Here is a 19242-nt window from a genome sequence, read left to right on the forward strand (position 1 = left end):
CCGTTATACCGCTTGGAGGGCGGAGATGACTGTTCCAATGGAGTACCCGTCCAAGGATTTTCTTGAGTAATCCTTGAGGTAGTGGGCAGTAAAGGTTGACTGGCTCGACCAAGTACCTGCTCGCAGGATTTGTCCTACTGCCATGTTTTTCTCAAAGGCTAAGGAGGTGCTCAGGCCCCTGATGTCATGAGGTCTGGGAGTGCCTGGCACTGCTATGCCAGCTTCCTTGTAGGATCTGGCGATCACCTGCCTCAACCAGAAGGAGATGGTGTTTTTGGAAACTTGTTTCTTATTAATATCCGTGGAAACGAAGAGGCTCTTGACCTCTGGTCGGAGATGCGCTGTCCTTTCCAGGTATTTTCTAATTGTTCGCACTGGGCACAATTTTAAGTCTTCTGCATTACCTGTCTTAGGGATGGCAGGAATCGAGAAACCTTCGAACCTCGGGTCCCAGACTGCTGGGTTCTGAGTTTTGGCCACAAAAGAAGGTACGAACTTGAAGGATACTTCTTTCCACCCCTTTGAATGAGAGACGTCGTATGACAAACCATGAATCTCTCCCACTCTCCTGGCGGACGCCAAGGCCAGCAAGAAGACGGCCTTGAGGGAAAGGTCTTTGTCCATGATATCTTTCAAGGGCTCAAAGGGAGGACGACACAGTATCTTCAGGACCAAGGCTAAGTCCCACTGGGGCACTCTCCTCGCCTGAGGGGGGCAAGACTGCTCGAAGCTTTTGATAAGCATCGCTATGTGTCTCGAGGCCCCCAGGTCGATGCCGTTCAGGAGGAAGACTTGGCCTAAGGCGGCCCGAACTCCTTTTAAGGCTGGGATTGACATCCCTACTTTGTCTCTGAGGAACACCAGAAACTCTGCTATGTCTGGGACAGAGGCCTTAAGAGGTCTAATGTGTCTCTCAGCGCGCCACTTTGTGAAGGAGGCCCATTTTGCCTGGTATATTGCCACTGACGACTTCCTCAGGTATAGCGACATTCTCTTAGCCGTGGAGTGAGAATAACCTTCCTTCTTCAGGAGCCGCTGGATAGTCTCCAGGCGTGAAGGCGAAGGGAGAGTGGGTTGTCGTGGAACTTGAGGAAGTGAGGCTGTTGCAGAAGGTCTGACCTGGCGGGTAGAGGCCACGGCGGGTGACTCGTTAGGTCTTTTAGGTCTGCGAACCACTCCCTCTCCGGCCACCAGAGCGCTACCAAAGTCATCTTTAGGTTTCGGGCGGCCCTTACTCTGTTGAGCACTTGCCTTATCAACGTGAAGGGGGGAAAAGCGTAAACATCCAGGTTGTCCCACTTGTGCTGAAAAGCGTCTTCCAGGGCTGCTTTCGGGTCTGGCACCGGGGAGCAGTAGACTGGGAGTTGGGCATTGAGTCTCGTTGCAAAGAGGTCCATCACCGGGGAACCCCAACGCTGAATAATGAGCCTGGCTACTTCCGGGAGGAGGGACCACTCTGTCCCTACTATCTGGCCCATTCTGCTGAGGCCGTCGGCCAGAACGTTTCTCTTCCCGGGAATGAACCTTGCTAATAAGACTACTTGATTTTCTTCTGCCCAATTCAGAATCACTATGGTGAGATCGCACAACTCCCTCGATTTTAAGCCCCCCTGCTTCTTTATGTACGCTACTACCGTGGCGTTGTCGCACATCAACGCCACGGTGTTTCCTTTTAGCAGACTTGCGAAGTGTAAGCATGCCTTCTGGACTGCTTTCAACTCCAGGACATTGATGTGGAGTTGCTTTTCCCCTTCCAACCAGGTGCCTCGTGCCGTCCCGTCGAGGAGGTGGGCTCCCAACCCTTGGTTGGAGGCGTCTGTGAACAGGAGCAATTCTGGAGGGCTGGTCCCGAAGGGCATCCCCTTGAGGGAGTTCGACTGGCAGTACCACCATTCCAGGGAGGGTCTTGTGTCTGGAAGGACCCGAACTAGCACTTGTTGTGAGTGTGTCTGGCACCAGAGGCTCTTGAGATTCCATTGGATGGATCTGAGCTTTATCCTCCCCTGTGGGACTAGTTTCTCCAACGAGACCAGGTGGCCTATCATCCTCTGCCAGTCCTTCGCTCTCCTTGGCTGTTCCGATAGGAAGGGCTTGATGATGTGCCTGAGGTTCTTGATCCTTTCCTCCGAAGGGAAAACTTTCCCTTGAATGGTGTCCAATGTCATCCCCAAGTAGTTCATTCTGTTGGACGGGGATAGATTGGACTTCTTTGGGTTGATGACGATACCCAGATCTCTGCAAAACTGAAGGAGACTTCTCCCTTGTTCTTCCAAGAGGACCTTTGAGGCGGAAAGGAGCAACCAGGTATCTGATAAGGCGGATGCCTCGTTCGTGAGCCCACACTGATGCAGTCGCGAAGACTCTCGTGAACACCTGGGGCGCTGTTGACAGACCGAAGCAAAGAGTCCTGAATTGCAGGATCTGGGAACCCCATTTCACCCGGAGGAACTTCCGACTCGATGGGTGGATCGGAATTTGGAAGTATGCGTCCTTGAGGTCGACGGTCATCATAAAATCTTTCTCCCTCAAGGACAGCAGAACTGACTTTGGAGTGTCCATCTTGAAGTCCGTCTTCTTGACGAACTTGTTGAGAGCCGACAGATCTATAACTGGCCTCCACCCCCCCTGTTGCTTTCTCTACCAGGAACAGGCGACTGTAGAAACCAGGTCCTGGGAGAGGAACTTCTTCCATGGCGCCCTTCTCCAACATGGAGGACACCTCCTCTTGAAGGGCGGTCCTCTTTACTGGATCTTTGGGCGCTAGCCATTCCGTCCGGTTGGCCGGAATAAGAGGTGGTGGATTCGCCAGGAACGGGAGTCTGTAGCCCTCCTTTAGGACGGACACTGTCCAAGGTTCTGCTCCTTGGGCCTTCCATGCTTGCCAATGTAGTCTGAGGCATCCCCCAACCCGAGGCTTGGGCGGGGATAGGGGGCCTCCCACTCTACCTTCTCCTAGAGGCGGAGTAACCCGACCTGAAGGAGCCTGAGGGTGCTGAAGTACCTCTGCGGGAGGGTTGCGGAGTTGAGGACCAGGAGGAAGAGGGGGCTTCTCTCCTCGTAGTGCTGGAAGAGGCTTGGGGCATCGCGGCGCTGTCCGAGACGGACCTCTTGTATGGAGGTCTCCTTGACGCTGCCGGTTTGGTGACGTTGCCTTCCTTCCTCTTTGAGACCTTTTCCATCAAGGCCTCTAACTCTTTCACTGGAAAAAGAGACTCTCCCCACAGGGGGAGGCTGCAAATTGCTCGCGCCTCCCTGTCCGGTACTTTCCGGGACACATTGGTGAGTACCGTGTCTCTCTTACGGCGAACCCAGTTGGTTGTAAGGGCGAGAGACTGGTACGAGAGGAATTTTAGGGTTTTACCCCCGGAGGTAATAAGGTCCCTCATCAGGCTTTGCTGGTCAGGGTCTTCGGGGTCGTAGGAGGCTTGCACACCCACCAACGTGGAAGCCCACCGGTCTAGCCAAGAGGAGACGTTAATTAGGTCTCGCGACATCTCCTCCATCATGGAGGCCTCTGCAGGTGAGAAACAGACTGGGGCCGAAGAAGCTCTGTCGTCAGAAACTCCTTGGCTCAGAATGTCCACGGTCGTCTCCACTTTACAAGGTCCTGGGCGACGTCCCTCGGGCAAATAGACCTTCCCTTGGTTCTTGAGGCCCTGGAGTAATTTAGAGGCACTTTGGGACTTGGGAGCCTCGGCATTGCCAGCTAACACTTTGTCTATGAACTCTTGCCCCAGAACTAGGTCTCGGGCCGGAGGGAGTGCCAGGGAGGACTTAGGCTGGGAGGGAGTCTGCATAATCCTCAGGAGACTCGACTTCCAGGAATCCCCATCTGTCGCTGTAGGTTCTGCTATTCCGTGGTGCCTCCTTATCAGGCTAACCACTCTCCTATAGGCGGAGTCTTCCGTCGGGGAGCCCTCTCCTCCATCAGCCGAGGCCTCGGCCTGGGGCGGGGGAGCAGGGTTACCGGGCACGCCGACCGGACGTCTGACCCTGGGGGCCAGGGGCGCCGTCCTGCCAAGGTACTGGACCTCATCTGCAGGTAAGACTGGACCAGGGGCTCGGGATCGTGTAGGTACCGCTGGATCAGCGGGGACTCTCGTTCGCCCGAAGGCTCTGGGTGCTGAGGGTGCGGTTCCCGGGGGCTGACCCGACAGCGGGAACTGTTTCTGACCTGAAGGCCGCACCAGCTGGGCTGGTTCGGCCTGGCTGCCTGGAAAGAAGTGCGTTTCCCCCCGCTGGGCGGGGTGAACCGGAGGCCTCGAGGACTTATGCCTAACAGAGAGGTCTTTCCTGCGAGCCAGGTCGCGAGGGTCAAGGCCGTGCTTGGAGGGCGGCCGCCTTGGGGACCGCTCGCTGGACCGGTGGTCCGAGGACCGAAGCACCTTCGATTCTCGCGACGATACGTAGACCCAGGCTCCCCCGGGAGATACACTCCTCCTATACTTACGGCTCGGGGAGCAGGATTGTTTCTTGCTGTAACTAGAGCGCGACCTTGACCTGGAACGTTCGGTCCTGGACCGCTCCCTCCGACGGCGGTGTTTCATCTTGACCTCTTCCTCTGACGAGGAATAGATGTCCGAAGAACCAGACGACACTGCGTCCACCACATGTCGGCTGGAAGCGGGGACCGCGGGGGACTTCTTCGGACGTTGAATGCCAGAGGTCGAGGGCTGGAGGAAGTCATCGGGAACTTCCGTGGGAAGGGTCGGGAACGAATCCAATCGTTCCATGTCCGGGAGCCAGGGATCCAGGTCTAAGTCCATCCTCAGGGGAGACCTACCCGGCGTCTTCGGGAGCCTCCAACCGTAGGCATCGTGACTTGCAGGTTGGACTTTACTCCGGTTATCTCTCCCTAAAGAGGAGCCGGAAGCACAAGCCCACGAGGGCGGCGGTGACACTGAAACTGCGTTACTACCCCACACGGGGTCATCGGAGGAAGCGTGCCCCCCGAACACGAGGGCCGACTCTCCGGACGCACTACTAGGACCTTCACTAGCCCTAGAGGGGCCTGCCACTGGCTCTGCACTAACACTGGGCTCCTGGGATAGGACGCCTTGTTCATCCCCTACGCTAGACTTACCTCGTCCCCTACTTTGTGTAGGTGACGGCGAAACCGAGACCCCGTCGGAACGCTCACTGGGCGACGGAATCGGCGAGTAAACACTAACTTTCCTGTGGGAACGTTTCGCTGATTTCCTTTTCTTAGTACCATAACGTACCCACTGAATATCGCTCCAGTCCACGCACTCGGGGCACGTGTCTGCTGACGAGCACACTTTACCTCTACAGGAGGAACAAAGGGAGTGAGGATCCACTTCGGGCTTGGAGAGGAACGCTCCACACGATTTCCCGGCTCTAGGCCCAGGACAACGGCGAACCAGCTCCATAACGCACACAACGCACAACAAAAGCACTTAAGGAAATGAATGAAACACTGGGTAAGCACACGGTTGAAAAGTGAACGCACAGGAACACTTGGGAAAGCACACTATAAAAACGCAAGTTGCCACGCTGGGAACACGTGGGTCACAGGACGCACACAAAGGATCGATAGAGATAAAGATACGAGAGAGAGAGATGTTCACCTCTCTCGACCAGAGAACTTAATGACGAACGTGACCTGGCCAACGGGCGACCTACCGTTAATCCTACCCTCGGGGCACATTCCTGGATGCCGGGGGTAAAAGCTACTGAGAGCGCGAAGCGGGGGGGGGGTATATATTCAAATCTCCGGTCGTAGAGAGAGATAACCAGTGATCTCCTATAAGAAAGTAGTTCGAAGGTAAGTATTCGTGTTGGAACAAATATGTATTTACAATAATATTCAAATAAAAACTAATAAAAGAAAGGGGAGCACAACAGATAATTATATTTTAATTTAAGCCACGAGGAGCTTCCGAATGGAGTTTGGTGGACCGTGGATGAAACTTCAGCACAGCAATCCCGTTCCCTTAGTAAAAAGGACTCTGGTTCCTCCCTTGTGGAGGATATGTAAACAGAGGTCCTGCCTCCCTGATGTCTTGAGGGTGAAGATGTCGTTCCCTCACGGAGGTTGAGTCACGAAGAAAGATGCCCAGCCGCTCCTAGGCAGACTGAGCTCCCTTTTGCCCCCAAGGTGGTGGGGGGGGGGGGATAGGCCTGACTGTTGTCCCATTGGTCAGGCCTTGTCACGTGTCCCGACAGCCCCATCAATAGGCCTCCTCTTTCTCCTGGGATTTCGACGTCGCCCAAAGATTGATTGACTGATTGATCTGGAGTTTTCTGGCATCCTGACATTGAAGGTCATTGACTACCTTAGAAGATAGTGCTTGTAGTTTACTTATGCATTTAACTGAAGCCAATGCAAACAGGAAAAGTGAGATCTTTAATTGAAAGATTTTCCAAAGGTTTAAAACTTGATCCTTTTGAATATTGTACAAATACATCCAAATCCAAAAAATCAGACTTGACCATTGTAGGTCTTTCATTATTATAATCCCTAAACACATCCTCTGTAATACCTGAAATGGATAGATGCCTTTACACAGGATTAAGCAGGGATCTATATTCTTTAATGGCTAGAATTGAAAGTTTCTTTTCATAAAAAGGGAAACATAAATATATAATATTAGTAGACTGTCTTATTAACATAATTATTACTATCAACTTCCCATTTTTTGGAATACAGTAATCTCTGTACCTCAAAAGGTATTCTAAAAAACATTTAAGACAAAGACTCAGTTCATAGGTTTTCTCCATATGTTGGTAAAATCCATAAGGGTCTGCTGCACACATATATCCAGGAAGAGGAAGGCACCATATCACTATCCTTATTACTAGCCAAGAAACAACACTGGTTGTAAAAGCAGAACAATACAAGCCCAAGGGCTACAACAGGGAAACACCCCAGTAAGGAAAGGAAATAAGAAAATAGAAAATAACCTACACAGTATACAGATATTGAATTAAAAATAAATATATTTTGATATCAGTAATTCTAAAATATATCAGTCATATATAAACTATAAAACTAAACTTACAGTATGTTAACCTGTAAAAAAAAAAATAGAATTAACTAAAAGTTTGAACTTTTGAAATTCGACTTATTTAACTGCCAGATTAGGAAGATCATTCCATAATCTGGTCATAGCTGGAATAAATCTTCTAGAATACTGTGTGGTATTGTGCTTTATGATGGCAAAGGCATGACTGTTAAAATTAGGCGAGAGCCTTGCAACACGTACAGGATGGTACAATCTTGAAGGATCTGAATGCAAAGGATGACCTCAATTATGAAAAATCTTATGCAACATGTGTAAGGAATTCATTAGACTGCAACTTTCTATCAAACAAACTAAGAACCGAGTCAATAGCTGAAGACCAGACAGGAGAACAACACTCAAATCAATGTAGAATGAAAAAATTAACACATTCCTTCAGGATAGCCTAATTGCAAAAAATCTTAAAGAGGCTTTCTCAAAATGCCAATAATTTGTACAATTTAAGAAGAAACAGACCAGATGTTTCTCAAAAGTAAATTTTAAATAAAGAATTACACATATAAATTGAAATGAATTATATATAGTTAAAGATACATGGTCAATGCAAGAATCTGGATGTTGAGGAGCCATACTTTTGAGTTTTGTTACTGTTTAACTTTATGGTCCATAATGTGACCATACACTACTTTTAGCTAGTTCTCTATTAAGAGATTCAGCAACCATATGTCTACATTCAGGAGTTAGAATTGACACAAAAAGAGTAACATCATCTGCATATGCAACGAGCCTGGTTTCTGCTCCATCCCACATTTCATGTGTATAGTATGAAAAGTAATGGGCCAAGAACACTACCCTGAGGAAAACCAGATATTACATTCCTATAGTAATTTTTATGGCCATCACATAACTACTCACTGCAATTTATAGTATGGTCCCTAATTATGCGTGTTCGAATCATGGGATTCCCCATTTATGCGGTCGCTATTTTTCAGAAATAAATTTTCTGCATCTGCAGAGCTGTTCAAAGTCTGCAGTCAAGCACTGCAAAATGTATCAAATCTAGTGTTTTTAAGCATATTGGTTGCCCTAAATACGGTGCTTGATAATAAATGTTACAAAACGATATTTACCTTACATCTTATTAACATAACTTCATAATCAATAGCCTATTAAAGGATAAAATTCCACAACAATGAAATCAACTTTAACTATGCCAGTCCAGCTGACAAAATGTAAACAGAACTATGGTTACATTCTCAGCAATCTTTATCTTTCTCTAACCTTTCAATAATTTTAATTGTAGTGTTAATAATGCTGGTATAATATAGCATTATTTCTGTTTAGTACAGTATACATACAAGTTTTATATTTCCCTGTGGCTGTTAAAGGTTTTCACACGTAGGCTGGGTTCGTTCATCAGCAGTGAATAGCCTAAACTTCGGTAACCAGTCGGCAATATTTTGTCATATTTTAAACCGTATAGATTTACTTTACAAAGATTTGTTTTGTATAGTACGCGGTATAATTGTCAAAACATTCTCTCTCTCTCTCTCTCTCTCTCTCTCTCTCTCTCTCTCTCTCTCTCTCTCTCTCTCTCTCTCTCTCTCTCTAACAGAAATAAAATCTTAGTTAGCATATGGCAACCCAAGTTTAATAATGAAATTAACATGACTATTGTTAATTGTGGCGATCAATTCTTGCTTCAGGTAGTACAAGAAACAAAAACACGGCATTCGATTACAACAGCTGATTCTCTCTCTCTCTCTCTCTCTCTCTCTCTCTCTCTCTCTCTCTCTCTCTCTCTCTCTCTCTCTCTCTCTCTCTCGTGTTATACAATACTTACATATAGATGAAGAAACCAAAATAGGTTTTCTTAAGAAGTGTCAATTTAATACGAAAGGAAAAAACTTACCGTGTCTACATCCATTTCAATCGTAGCTTAAAATACGGCATCCGATTTCTCAGCAAACCACTATCTTTTTAGGAAACACCATTCTATTCCAGAAAATGGCTACTCTTTAAATAGTTAATTGCGCTATAATAAAACATGTACTTATGCTTTTAAATTTCGGGTGTATTTAAAAAAATCGAATATTGCTGACTTTTTTGTTTTACTTTTGGCTGTGATCAGATCAGCTGATGTTTAGCTAGCCTACCGCTCTCAAGAATATGCGCGTATGAATACATTAACAAAGTATTGTTTATACCATTTCTTAACTTATTCAAACCATCTATACAGTTAATATTACATAAGCACCAATGTGTTATGACCTATCACATTTATGTTTAGTACATTTAAAACCATCATTATCTCTCTCTCTCTCTCTCTCTCTCTCTCTCTCTCTCTCTCTCTCTCTCTCTCTCTCTCTCTCTCTCTCTCATTTCTTACCTCTCTTTATCTCTCTAATAAATGAAATCTTTGTTGCTTCACAAAGTTTCATATAATAAAAATTAATCATGATTCAATTTTCCTTAACTTCTCCAATCTTGCACCATCTCTGTCATATCGAACATTATAGCGGTAACCTAATTGTTCGATAACTCAAAAAAACCGGCCTAGGACTTTCTTCTGCTTTTACCTTTTTGCAGATGGTTCCATAATTGAGGTGGGGACAAGTTGACTATAACTGAAGTTAGGAAAAGTAATTTGGATATGGAAAGGGCAGTTATCTTTCGTAACAGTTTAGAATTATCGCAAATTATCATTCTACTATTAGCGGCAGTTTGCTATTGTTGATTAAACGCAAAAGAAAAAAAAAAGTTTTCCTGCTTTGCTACGAATTTAGTAATTTATATGGATAAGATAACTAAAATATTTGTAATAAGATGATATTTGCTAAATGCTTTTAATATGATTAGTTTTCACTTTGATCATGTGTGTTTAATGCGTTCGTTTGTTTATTATGATCAAAGATGGTAGGTTTTCGTTTCAGGCAGCATCATAAATAAAAACATTATTTCATTTATTTCGAAGTTCTAAGAAAAATTAAGTAGAACAACATTGGTAATATCAAAATCATCATATAAAAACTAACCTATACACAGATGTGGAAATGCGTTCGTTTCTTCGTTATGATCAGAGATAAACGTGAACAAAACAATGGTCGTAATTTTTTATTGTGCTTTTTTTTTTGGCGTGTTTAGGAAACGTATGATATAAAATCTCCTTTATTTTGATAATTTTGGATTTTCAATGATTCAACAAAAGCTAGTATATACAGTGATTATTTTGCTATTCACCGGTTGTCTTATACAATAGATATGAAAAACTTATTAAAATTTCTCCGTATTTTAGGTCATGTTATAACGGGAATTATACGGTGTTTACACCCACCCTGGTTGTAATTTTAACCTTTTTCAAGTTATCTGAACTTTAAAGTATATTAAATGTTTGATTTATTTACAAGAACAATTTAATATAATAAAAAATACAGTATAGTACATAGAAAGTATTGTAAATGGGTAGTAAACACGTTTGAATAGGCAAGTTGCTGGTTGCCATGGCCTTAATGGAATTATTTCTGTTAATTGTGCGTTTCGGAATATATGATTTTCCATTTATGCGGGGTCATTGATCGACCAAATTCTCGCATAATTCGGGACCCTACTGTACTTAAAGATTTAATAATGGTGTTAAGAAAAGACCTACCTACTCCCAACTGTTCAAGTTTGAAAAAAGGGCTTATAATTAATACGGCCAATGGCAGCATTAAAATAAAGGGCGATCATATGAACTACCTAACCACAATCAAGATATTCCTGTACAGCTTTGGGAATTGTAAGAAGTGCATCACTATCTCCAAGGCCTTTGCAAAGCCAAACTGCAAATATGAGCTTCAATATCCCAATAAAACATATTATGCTTCAATATCCCAATAAAACATATTATGCTTCAATATCCCAATAAAACATAGTATGCAGCGTTCTTTAAAAAGTCTTTAGTAGGAATTCCAAGTCCTATTCATTACCTTCCCTCAGAAACATGTCAGCTGTACACCAATGGTACTGGTGAAGGTTGAGAGTCCTAATAAAAATAATGCCTTTGGTAAAACCATGTAGAAATTAAGTTATAGGACTCTTAATGGGGATTGTATTGCCACACTGTCAATCTAGCAATAAAAGTGTTCCCCTTACCTTAGCCTGTTGTCATTCTAGCCATTCTCCTCCAGCCAATCAGAATTCAACACACTTATCCTTCCCTTCAGGGGACCGTCCGCTAAGGTGTTTTGACATAACTTTCACAAATTGAAAGTCATTTTAGTTTCTATTAATGCAGAAACATCGTACATGATCTCCAGAAGTTTCAGCCAATTATTTTTACAAATAATGAAGATAAAGCGATCTTTAAAAGATGACCTCATCTTTACTGTGTTGTCTGCATGACTGAGTTTGACAAAATTGTCTTTGCATGTTTTTTTAGCATATATATATAGCAATTTTTTCGCTTATATTTCGAAATTTCTTACGTCTGACAGAAATGGAAGGCAATGGTAGAGGGTAGGCGAACTAGAACAGCCAGAGTTTCCAGACCTATATAAGTTACGTTGCATGTGTGTTTGTTCACTTGCATTTCATATGTACGTTGTGTTTTTTACAATGTCCTGGTGAACTTTATAGCAACGCCAATGTTACTTAAGGTCAAAGAAAGAACAAAAAGTAAGCAGAGAGAAACAAAAAAGAACCAAAAAGAGAGGAAAACATGAAATAGAGTACAAAGCTGGAACATTCTAACTAAAACTCTGGCAACAACGAGAGGACGTTGGCGACTCATGACATCCTTACACCAAGTGTATTAGTAAACTTATTGTTTAAATGCCTCGTTTAAGGAGCCTTCATGTAGGAATTATTAATAAAATTACAAAGTAAGATTATCATAATAATGTTATATTGATTTTTTAACGAAAAAAGCTAGAATTTATAGAAAATCTTTGGGGCTTACAACTCAAAAACATACTTATTCATACTTAAGTAATTTTTTTTCGCTTATCTATTGCTCGATTTTAGAGAGAAAGATATCATAGGAATAAAAAATCCCACAATTATGTGTAACAGAATTTTGCTTTTCCCTCTTCTCTTTTTTTCATAATTATTTTACGTCTAGATGAAGACAATTAAGAAAAAAGAACATTAAAAAAAGAAAAAGGAAAATCGAAAATCTGTCACGCAGAATTATTTGATTTATAAAGAAGTTTTGCTGGTATGATATTCAGTACAATTGGTGTCATATTAGTGGCGAAAATATTTACCTATTTCTTTTTAAATCATGTATTTTGCTAATAAATCAAAAAGTTTTTGATCAAATGACTTGAAATTTTCATATGATGAAGGTATTATATCTAAAACATATAGAAATGGTGTATTTTGAATAATTAGAAAAAAATGGAGGACAGAGCGGACGGTCCCCTTAAGTACAGTATGCCCGTTTTCAATAAAGGCCTGACCTCTTTATATTACAATTCATAAACATTTTAACTCTTGAGAGGGAATAATAAAATAAATACAATAGAACAACTTTCTATGACCATAGAAAATTGTAATGATGAAAATAACAACAATAATTGAGAGAATTTACCATCAAAAGGAAATTACCTGCTTGAATGATCAGCACGTGGAGGCAAACGAGGGGTTGTTGGAGTTTCACCATCAATGGCCCTTTCTATTTTAACACCAGTTTTAGGGGTTGAAGCTCTTGGTACACTACCAGGTGTTGGTGTACGTGGAGTATGGGGAGGCAGGCTACCATGAACACTGCTAAAGCTCCTGAAAAGAAATCATCAGTAACTTTACAGAGATTAAACTTCAAACAAAGTAATGTACAATATGGTTAATATTCATAAAATGAAAAATGTACTATCTAACATGAAAAATTCTAATGAAACTAATATACATACCTGTTTATGGCCTGCTGACTTAGGGATGCAGAGGAAGTACTGCGCAAAGAAGCTCTGCCTCGACTCTAAAAGCATATCAAAATTATTAGTCTAACATTACAACTACTTAAGATATAATTCTTTGAAGAGAAAACTGCTGATGGATAAACACCATAACAACTTTACACTAATAAACAGGATGCTGTATATGTCCCTTGAAAAAATCAAAACCACAAAAAAAGGAAATGCCTAGATGTGTAACAATATATCAAGCATTAACAAATACAGTGCTATACTCAATGCAGCAAAAAGAAGTTGATAGGGAAGGATACCTGGTTTTAAATAGATTAACCACTGGTGGCACATCTCCACAGATCATCGCCCACTCTCCAACCCCTCCCCTTACTCTCTTATTCTCCTTCCCCAATTCTCCCTGCTTATCCCTTTCAACACTCTTATTCATATATTCATATAACTGTACTGTTTTTATAACTATTATCCAAATTCTCTTTTGTTCATTATTATGTCGCCCCGGGCTATGACTTCTCCCTCCCCTTCCCTGTCATTCGCCACCTCCTTCTTCATGCAACTCCAACCGATCACCATGTGGCTTACTTTTTCCTTTTAACATTAACTCGCTGTCTTTTTCTTTTGTCTATTGTCACTTCACTTCAGCCTTGGTTTTTGCTTCTTTTACTGCTCATTCTCTTAACCTGCTGTTGCTCACTGTTACTTGGGGGCTCCTTCCCCAGAGCACACCAACCTCATCCCCTCCTCGCTATAGACCATCACATACTTCCCTTTCTCTAAATCATTACCTATTCCTTTTACATTTTTAGCCTTCCCTTACCAAAAGAACACTGCTTCCCCGATCTAACACTTCCTTATCACTATGTCTTCCCACAGTCATTACAATCGAGCTACCTCTCTTCTATCTATAGTTCCTTACATAATTATAAATTTTATTCATTTTGAGTATGCCGTCACGGTGTGTGTACAGTAGTGGCAATGTCTGGTATATAAGCAAGGGAATGCCCCTGCTCATGTGCCTAGGTTAGTATGAGGGGGATGAATTAATGAAAAATTTGGGGCTCTCTGGCATCATGACATCAAAGATCAGTGATGTCGATATTATTATTATTATTATTATTATTATTATTATTATTATTATTACTAGCCAAGCTACAAAACTAGTTGAAAAAGCAAGATGCTATAAGCCCAAGGGCTCCAACAAGGAAAAATAGCCCAGTGAGGAAAGGAAACAAGGAAATAAATAAACGATATAAGACATAATGAAAAATTAAGATAGAATATTTCAAAAAACATTAACAACATTAAAACAGATAATTAATATATAGACAATAAAAAGACTTATGACAGCCTGTTCAACATAAAAACATTTGCTGCAACTTTGAACCTTTGAAGTTCTACCGAATCAACTACCCGATTAGGTAGATCATTCCACAACTTGGTCACAGCTGGAACAAAACTTCTAGAATACTGTGTAGTATTGAGCCTCATGATGGAGAAGGCCTGACTATTAGAATTAACTGCATGCCTAGTAGTACAAACAGGAGGGATCTGTCCACGAAGATCTGAATGTAAAGGATGATCAGAATTATGAAAAATCTTATGCAACAGGCATAATGAATTGATTAAATGACGGTGCCAAAAACTAATACCTAGATCAGGAATAAGAAATTTAATAAACAGTAAACTCCTGTCCAACAAATGAGAATTAGCAGCTGAAGACCAGACAGGAGAACACTACTCAAAACAAGGTAGAATAAAAGAATTAAAACACTTCTAGAGAATAGATTTATCACCGAAAATCTTAAAAGACTTTCACAATAAGCGATTTTTTTGTGAAATTGAAGAGACAGACCTAATGTGTTTCTCAAAGGTAAATTGGCTGTCGAGAGTCACACCTAAAATTTTAAGAGTCATACATAGTTAGAGACATTATCAATGCTGGGATCCGTATGTTGAGGAGCCACCGTCCTTGACCTACTTACAATCATACTTTGAGTTTTGTTAGGATTCAACTTCATACCCCACAATTTGCACCATGCACTAATTTTAGCTAGATCTCTATTAAGGGATTCAGCAACCCCAGATCTACATTCTGGAGAAGGAATTGATGCAAAGAGTAGCATCATCTGCATATGCAACAAGCTTGTTTTCTATGCCAAACCACATATGTGTATAAAGTCTAAAAAATAATGGGCCAAGAACGCTATCCTGTGGAACACTAGATATCCCATTCCTATACTCACTATGGTGCCCATCAACAACAACTCTTTGAGATCTATTACTTAAAAATTTAATAACAATGCTAAGAAACGACCCACACACTCCCAACTGTTAGAGTTTGGAAACAAGGGCCTCATGATTAACACGGTCAAAGCCAGCACTAAAATCAAGGCCAATCATACGAACCTCCTGATCACAATCAAGGGATTTCTGTACAGCATATGAGATTGTAAGAATATCTTTTGTTATGAATAAACTATAAAAGACAATTCAACATAAAACCATAAAAGCAAACATCTGTATAAAACTAAATACCTTTCAGAAGACCTGCTTCTGAAATAAATTGCAAAGAGTTGCTAATATCATACAAGACATTCTCCTCAAGAATCTTGATAAGGATTAACCTGCACTACACACCTCAAGCCTTAAACATTAATCTATTTCTTAGGTAATCAAGAGTAGGCCATTCAGTCAATAAATATCTCACTGTCAGGGGTACCAAACATTTATCACAGTGGCTGGTGTTGGCCAGTCATCAGGGCATCATGTTATACCTCCAAGGAGATATAACATTCATTATTTCCCTCATCTTATTTCCATCTAAAGTGTCCATATACTGCTGCCAAATTTCATAAAAGAACCTCTTTATGCCTGGTTAAAAGTCATTCCAGAGGAGGGGATATCTTCTTGAAAGCAATTCAGCTGTAGTTTCCTTTGCCCCTCTATCTTCCTCCTCATTTCCAAGCACACCTACATCTCTGAACCCAGCAAAACTGAACTGTTATAACTTTCTTCTTAATAAAAAAGAGCCACTCTAAAATAAGTTAAAACTGAAAGGCTATTGGAATTAAAAACTTCTAAAGCTTGTAAGACACTTCTTGCATCACCAAAAATTGTAAACTGTCCCTCCTCCTTTGACACTTTTTCCAATAGCAGTCAGCATGCCATATAGTTTGGCAGTAAATAGATGATACTAAGGGAAGTACACCTCTACAATTAAAGGCACTACTATGTAATCCAAATCCAATGCCCTCATTGGATCTGGATTTATAAGTAAAGATATAAGCTGATTCACTATGTTCTTCAACATGTTCAATAAAAATAGACTGGGTTTCTAAGTCTTTTAGATACCAATAAAATATTTACAGAAAGACATCTCTGGTAATTTCAATGGAGGGATTGATGACATCCTAAATGGAAGCACTTTATTTCTAGCTATATCAAGACTGTTTATTGTTTTACACAAAACCTATGTGGTTGAGGAAATTTTGACTGCAACTTGTAATATCTAGAATGCCTTACTAGGTTTGCAGTCTGAAAAGCTAGAGAATGATTACGTCTTTGTAACCTAAACCTATATAAAACAAGAAAAGACCTCTGGTGAAGGTGTAAAGGTAATTCTTCAGTGTCAACAAAGAGGTTTGGGATGAGTGAAGTTCTAAAATCGCTTGTGGCTAATCTGATAACAGTATGGTGTATAGAACCTAAAATCTTTAATCGACTTGAGGCGGTTGAGAAATATATTTCACAGCCATAACTAATTTAAAAAAAAAATTAGACCTTTATATGATTTTAAAATAGCTTTGCAGTTTGCCCCCATGATGTGTGAAACAGAACTTTTAAAAGATTCAAAGCCTCAAGAAATTTCAATTTTTCACCCATTGCAATTCTAGCTCCTGTAAATGACATGGAGAAATCATCTATGAACAGTGCACTCGACATACAACCCTGCAGAAATCCTTCCTCATGACATTTCATGTGACAGAATTTAACCTATTCTAACCTGAAAAATTCTGTGGCACAAATGCTTAAATTAACAATGGTAGCTCTCTCAATCCAATGTCATGTATGGTTTCAAGTATGACATATCTCCAAATAGTATCATATGCCTTTTCAAGGTAAACAAAAAATACTGTTACATGGTGCTGTTTGGAAGCAAAGGTTTCACAAATAAAGGACTGAAGTCCATTTAGCACATCAGTCGTTGGGTGCATTTTCCTAATACCTCACTGGATAGGTGATAAAATACCTTTCTTCTCCACGTACTATACTAGCCTTGCATCGACTGTCTTCTCCATGATTTCATGTAAACAAAATGTCAATGCAAATAGTCAATAGTTTGCTGCTAAAAAATTTGTCCTTATCCGATCTTAAAAAGGCTAGTTCCCAGACTGTTTGGTAACTATGATCATGTCATATTCTGTTAATAATGCTTAAAATAAATAGTTTAGTGTTAAAGAGTACAGGTTTAATCATAACATATGAAATTCCATCGATGTCACAGGCTGTAACATTGCAAGTAGCAAGTGCAATAAATGGAACATTATAAGATTCCTCCTTTTCTGTTGTAAAATCCAAGTTTTCCTTCTTCAGTGCTTCTATACTGGAGACCAGGAGCTTCACACATGAATGATATGTTGGAGAAATGTTTAGCCCAAGCATTGCCAGCCTCAGGTGCTCAAGTGCTCAGGTCATTTACGGATCATTCACCTTTAACACTGTTGGTGGGTTAGAAGCACATTTGCCAACTATCTTTTTTAATTTCCTCCAGACAGAAGATGGTAGTGTTCTACTACTGACTGGAGAAACATGATATCTAAGGCTAGCACCTAGCTACTTTCATTGCACAGCAGAATTGTACTTTACATTTTAGTATATTACTAGATTCTCCTCTGTATGACATCTAACAATCGAGTTGAAAGATGCTCTAGTAGCTTGGTGCAGGGTCTTTAACTCCGATGACCACCTGGTGACAGGTCATTGTTTGGGAATTGAATTAACTCCTGTTGTATGAAGAGTTTCATTTAGTAAGTTTAAGGCATTATCTACCCTTTCAAACTGTTCTGCCTTCCCTTCCACCTTGCTTGGCTCCTGAAATCTATCCCAGTCAGCCTTGTCAAGGTTCCACCGTGGAGATCTCTGCAAGGGTGGATTATTGTTGGTGTTTTAATAATTGGTGCATGATCCCTGGTATGCCAATCAATTAATATTCTCCAATCAAAATCAAGAAGGCAATTAGAGCTTGCAACTAAAAGGTCAATGCATGACAAGGTGCTTATTGAATATGAAAATACATGGGCTCTCCTGTAATAAGGAATCCCATATCCTCATTTTCTACAATTGATGATATGATGTTGCCCCTTGTGTTCGCTAAAACATCGCCCCATAAAAGATGTCTACCATTCAAATCTCTCAGTAGAAGAAAATTGAGGGAATTGTTGAGTCACCTCTACTGAATTGCCTTGCAAGATGTTGTCATTTGAAGGCAAATGAAGAGAGCAAATTGTATAATTTTCTCCAAATTAATTTGTCCAACCACTGCCTGCAGAGGGGTACAAATAGACAAAGATTCCCTCAAACAAGGAATCTTATCATTAAGCTTGCTCGCTTCCATGATAAAATGGAGGAAAAAACTATAGTTTATTTTCCGGAAGACACCTTGGATGGCATCTTCCCATTAGAAATTTTTCATTTAACAGGATTTCCCACTGGATTCTTTCAAAGGGTCTTTATAAATTGGGTTTTACATTGTTCTTTTTCTTTGACACCTTTCGATCTAATTGTTGAGGGGAATGGTGGGCCTTGACTTGAATTTCTTATTGATATGGGGTGTTTTCTGGTTGATCTAAAATATCTACAGAAAAAAACATCATATCTATTTGATGTCATCACTTTCATGTTCCCTATAGAGGTCTCTCTCTTTCCGATTAGGAGGTGGTGACCTACCAGGTTTTTACACCTTCCCCACCACAGGTGCACCTGATAACAGTTTTAAGTAGAACCTCCAAAAAATCAGGAAAGGATACCGACAGAGAGATTTGTACCTGTACTATAGATTTTTATGGGGGACGAATGTTGTACAGTACAGACAGGTAGTACATAATTACTAATAAAAAGTGGCAAAACCTCAGGAAGCAATATGCTTTCCTCATCATGCAGCTCTTTATCATAAGATGGCATATTTATTTTTTGAGATCTACTGACAGTGTGAGTTGGATGTCTCCTTCCATAGCTAAAATTTAGATGGGGTTGACATCTAATGTTATATCAACATTATCTATTTTCAAAATAGAAAGTATAATAGATTACATGCATGACTGGGCATGAATGAGGTAATTTTTTTTCCAAAACAAGAT

The 19242-nt window shown here is 41.3% G+C and overlaps 1 protein-coding gene across 5 annotated transcripts in view; it reads right to left on the bottom strand.

Annotated features, from left to right (window-relative positions):
* Girdin (protein girdin) overlaps positions 1 to 19242 on the bottom strand; it is a 557233-nt gene that overhangs the window by 9047 nt on the left and 528944 nt on the right. For 4 of the 5 annotated variants that reach the window (XM_068384659.1, XM_068384658.1, XM_068384668.1 and 1 more), the window contains 2 exons: positions 12875 to 12939; positions 12573 to 12743 (listed from right to left, as the gene is read on the bottom strand). In XM_068384659.1, coding sequence (XP_068240760.1) covers positions 12573 to 12743; positions 12875 to 12939 — 236 coding nt within the window. Of the gene's footprint in view, positions 1 to 12555; positions 12744 to 12874; positions 12940 to 19242 lie in introns of all 5 variants that reach the window. The other variant, XM_068384662.1, reaches the window with a different exon arrangement.

Source organism: Palaemon carinicauda, chromosome 1 (genome assembly GCF_036898095.1).
Source record: "Palaemon carinicauda isolate YSFRI2023 chromosome 1, ASM3689809v2, whole genome shotgun sequence".
Taxonomy (NCBI): domain Eukaryota; kingdom Metazoa; phylum Arthropoda; class Malacostraca; order Decapoda; family Palaemonidae; genus Palaemon; species Palaemon carinicauda.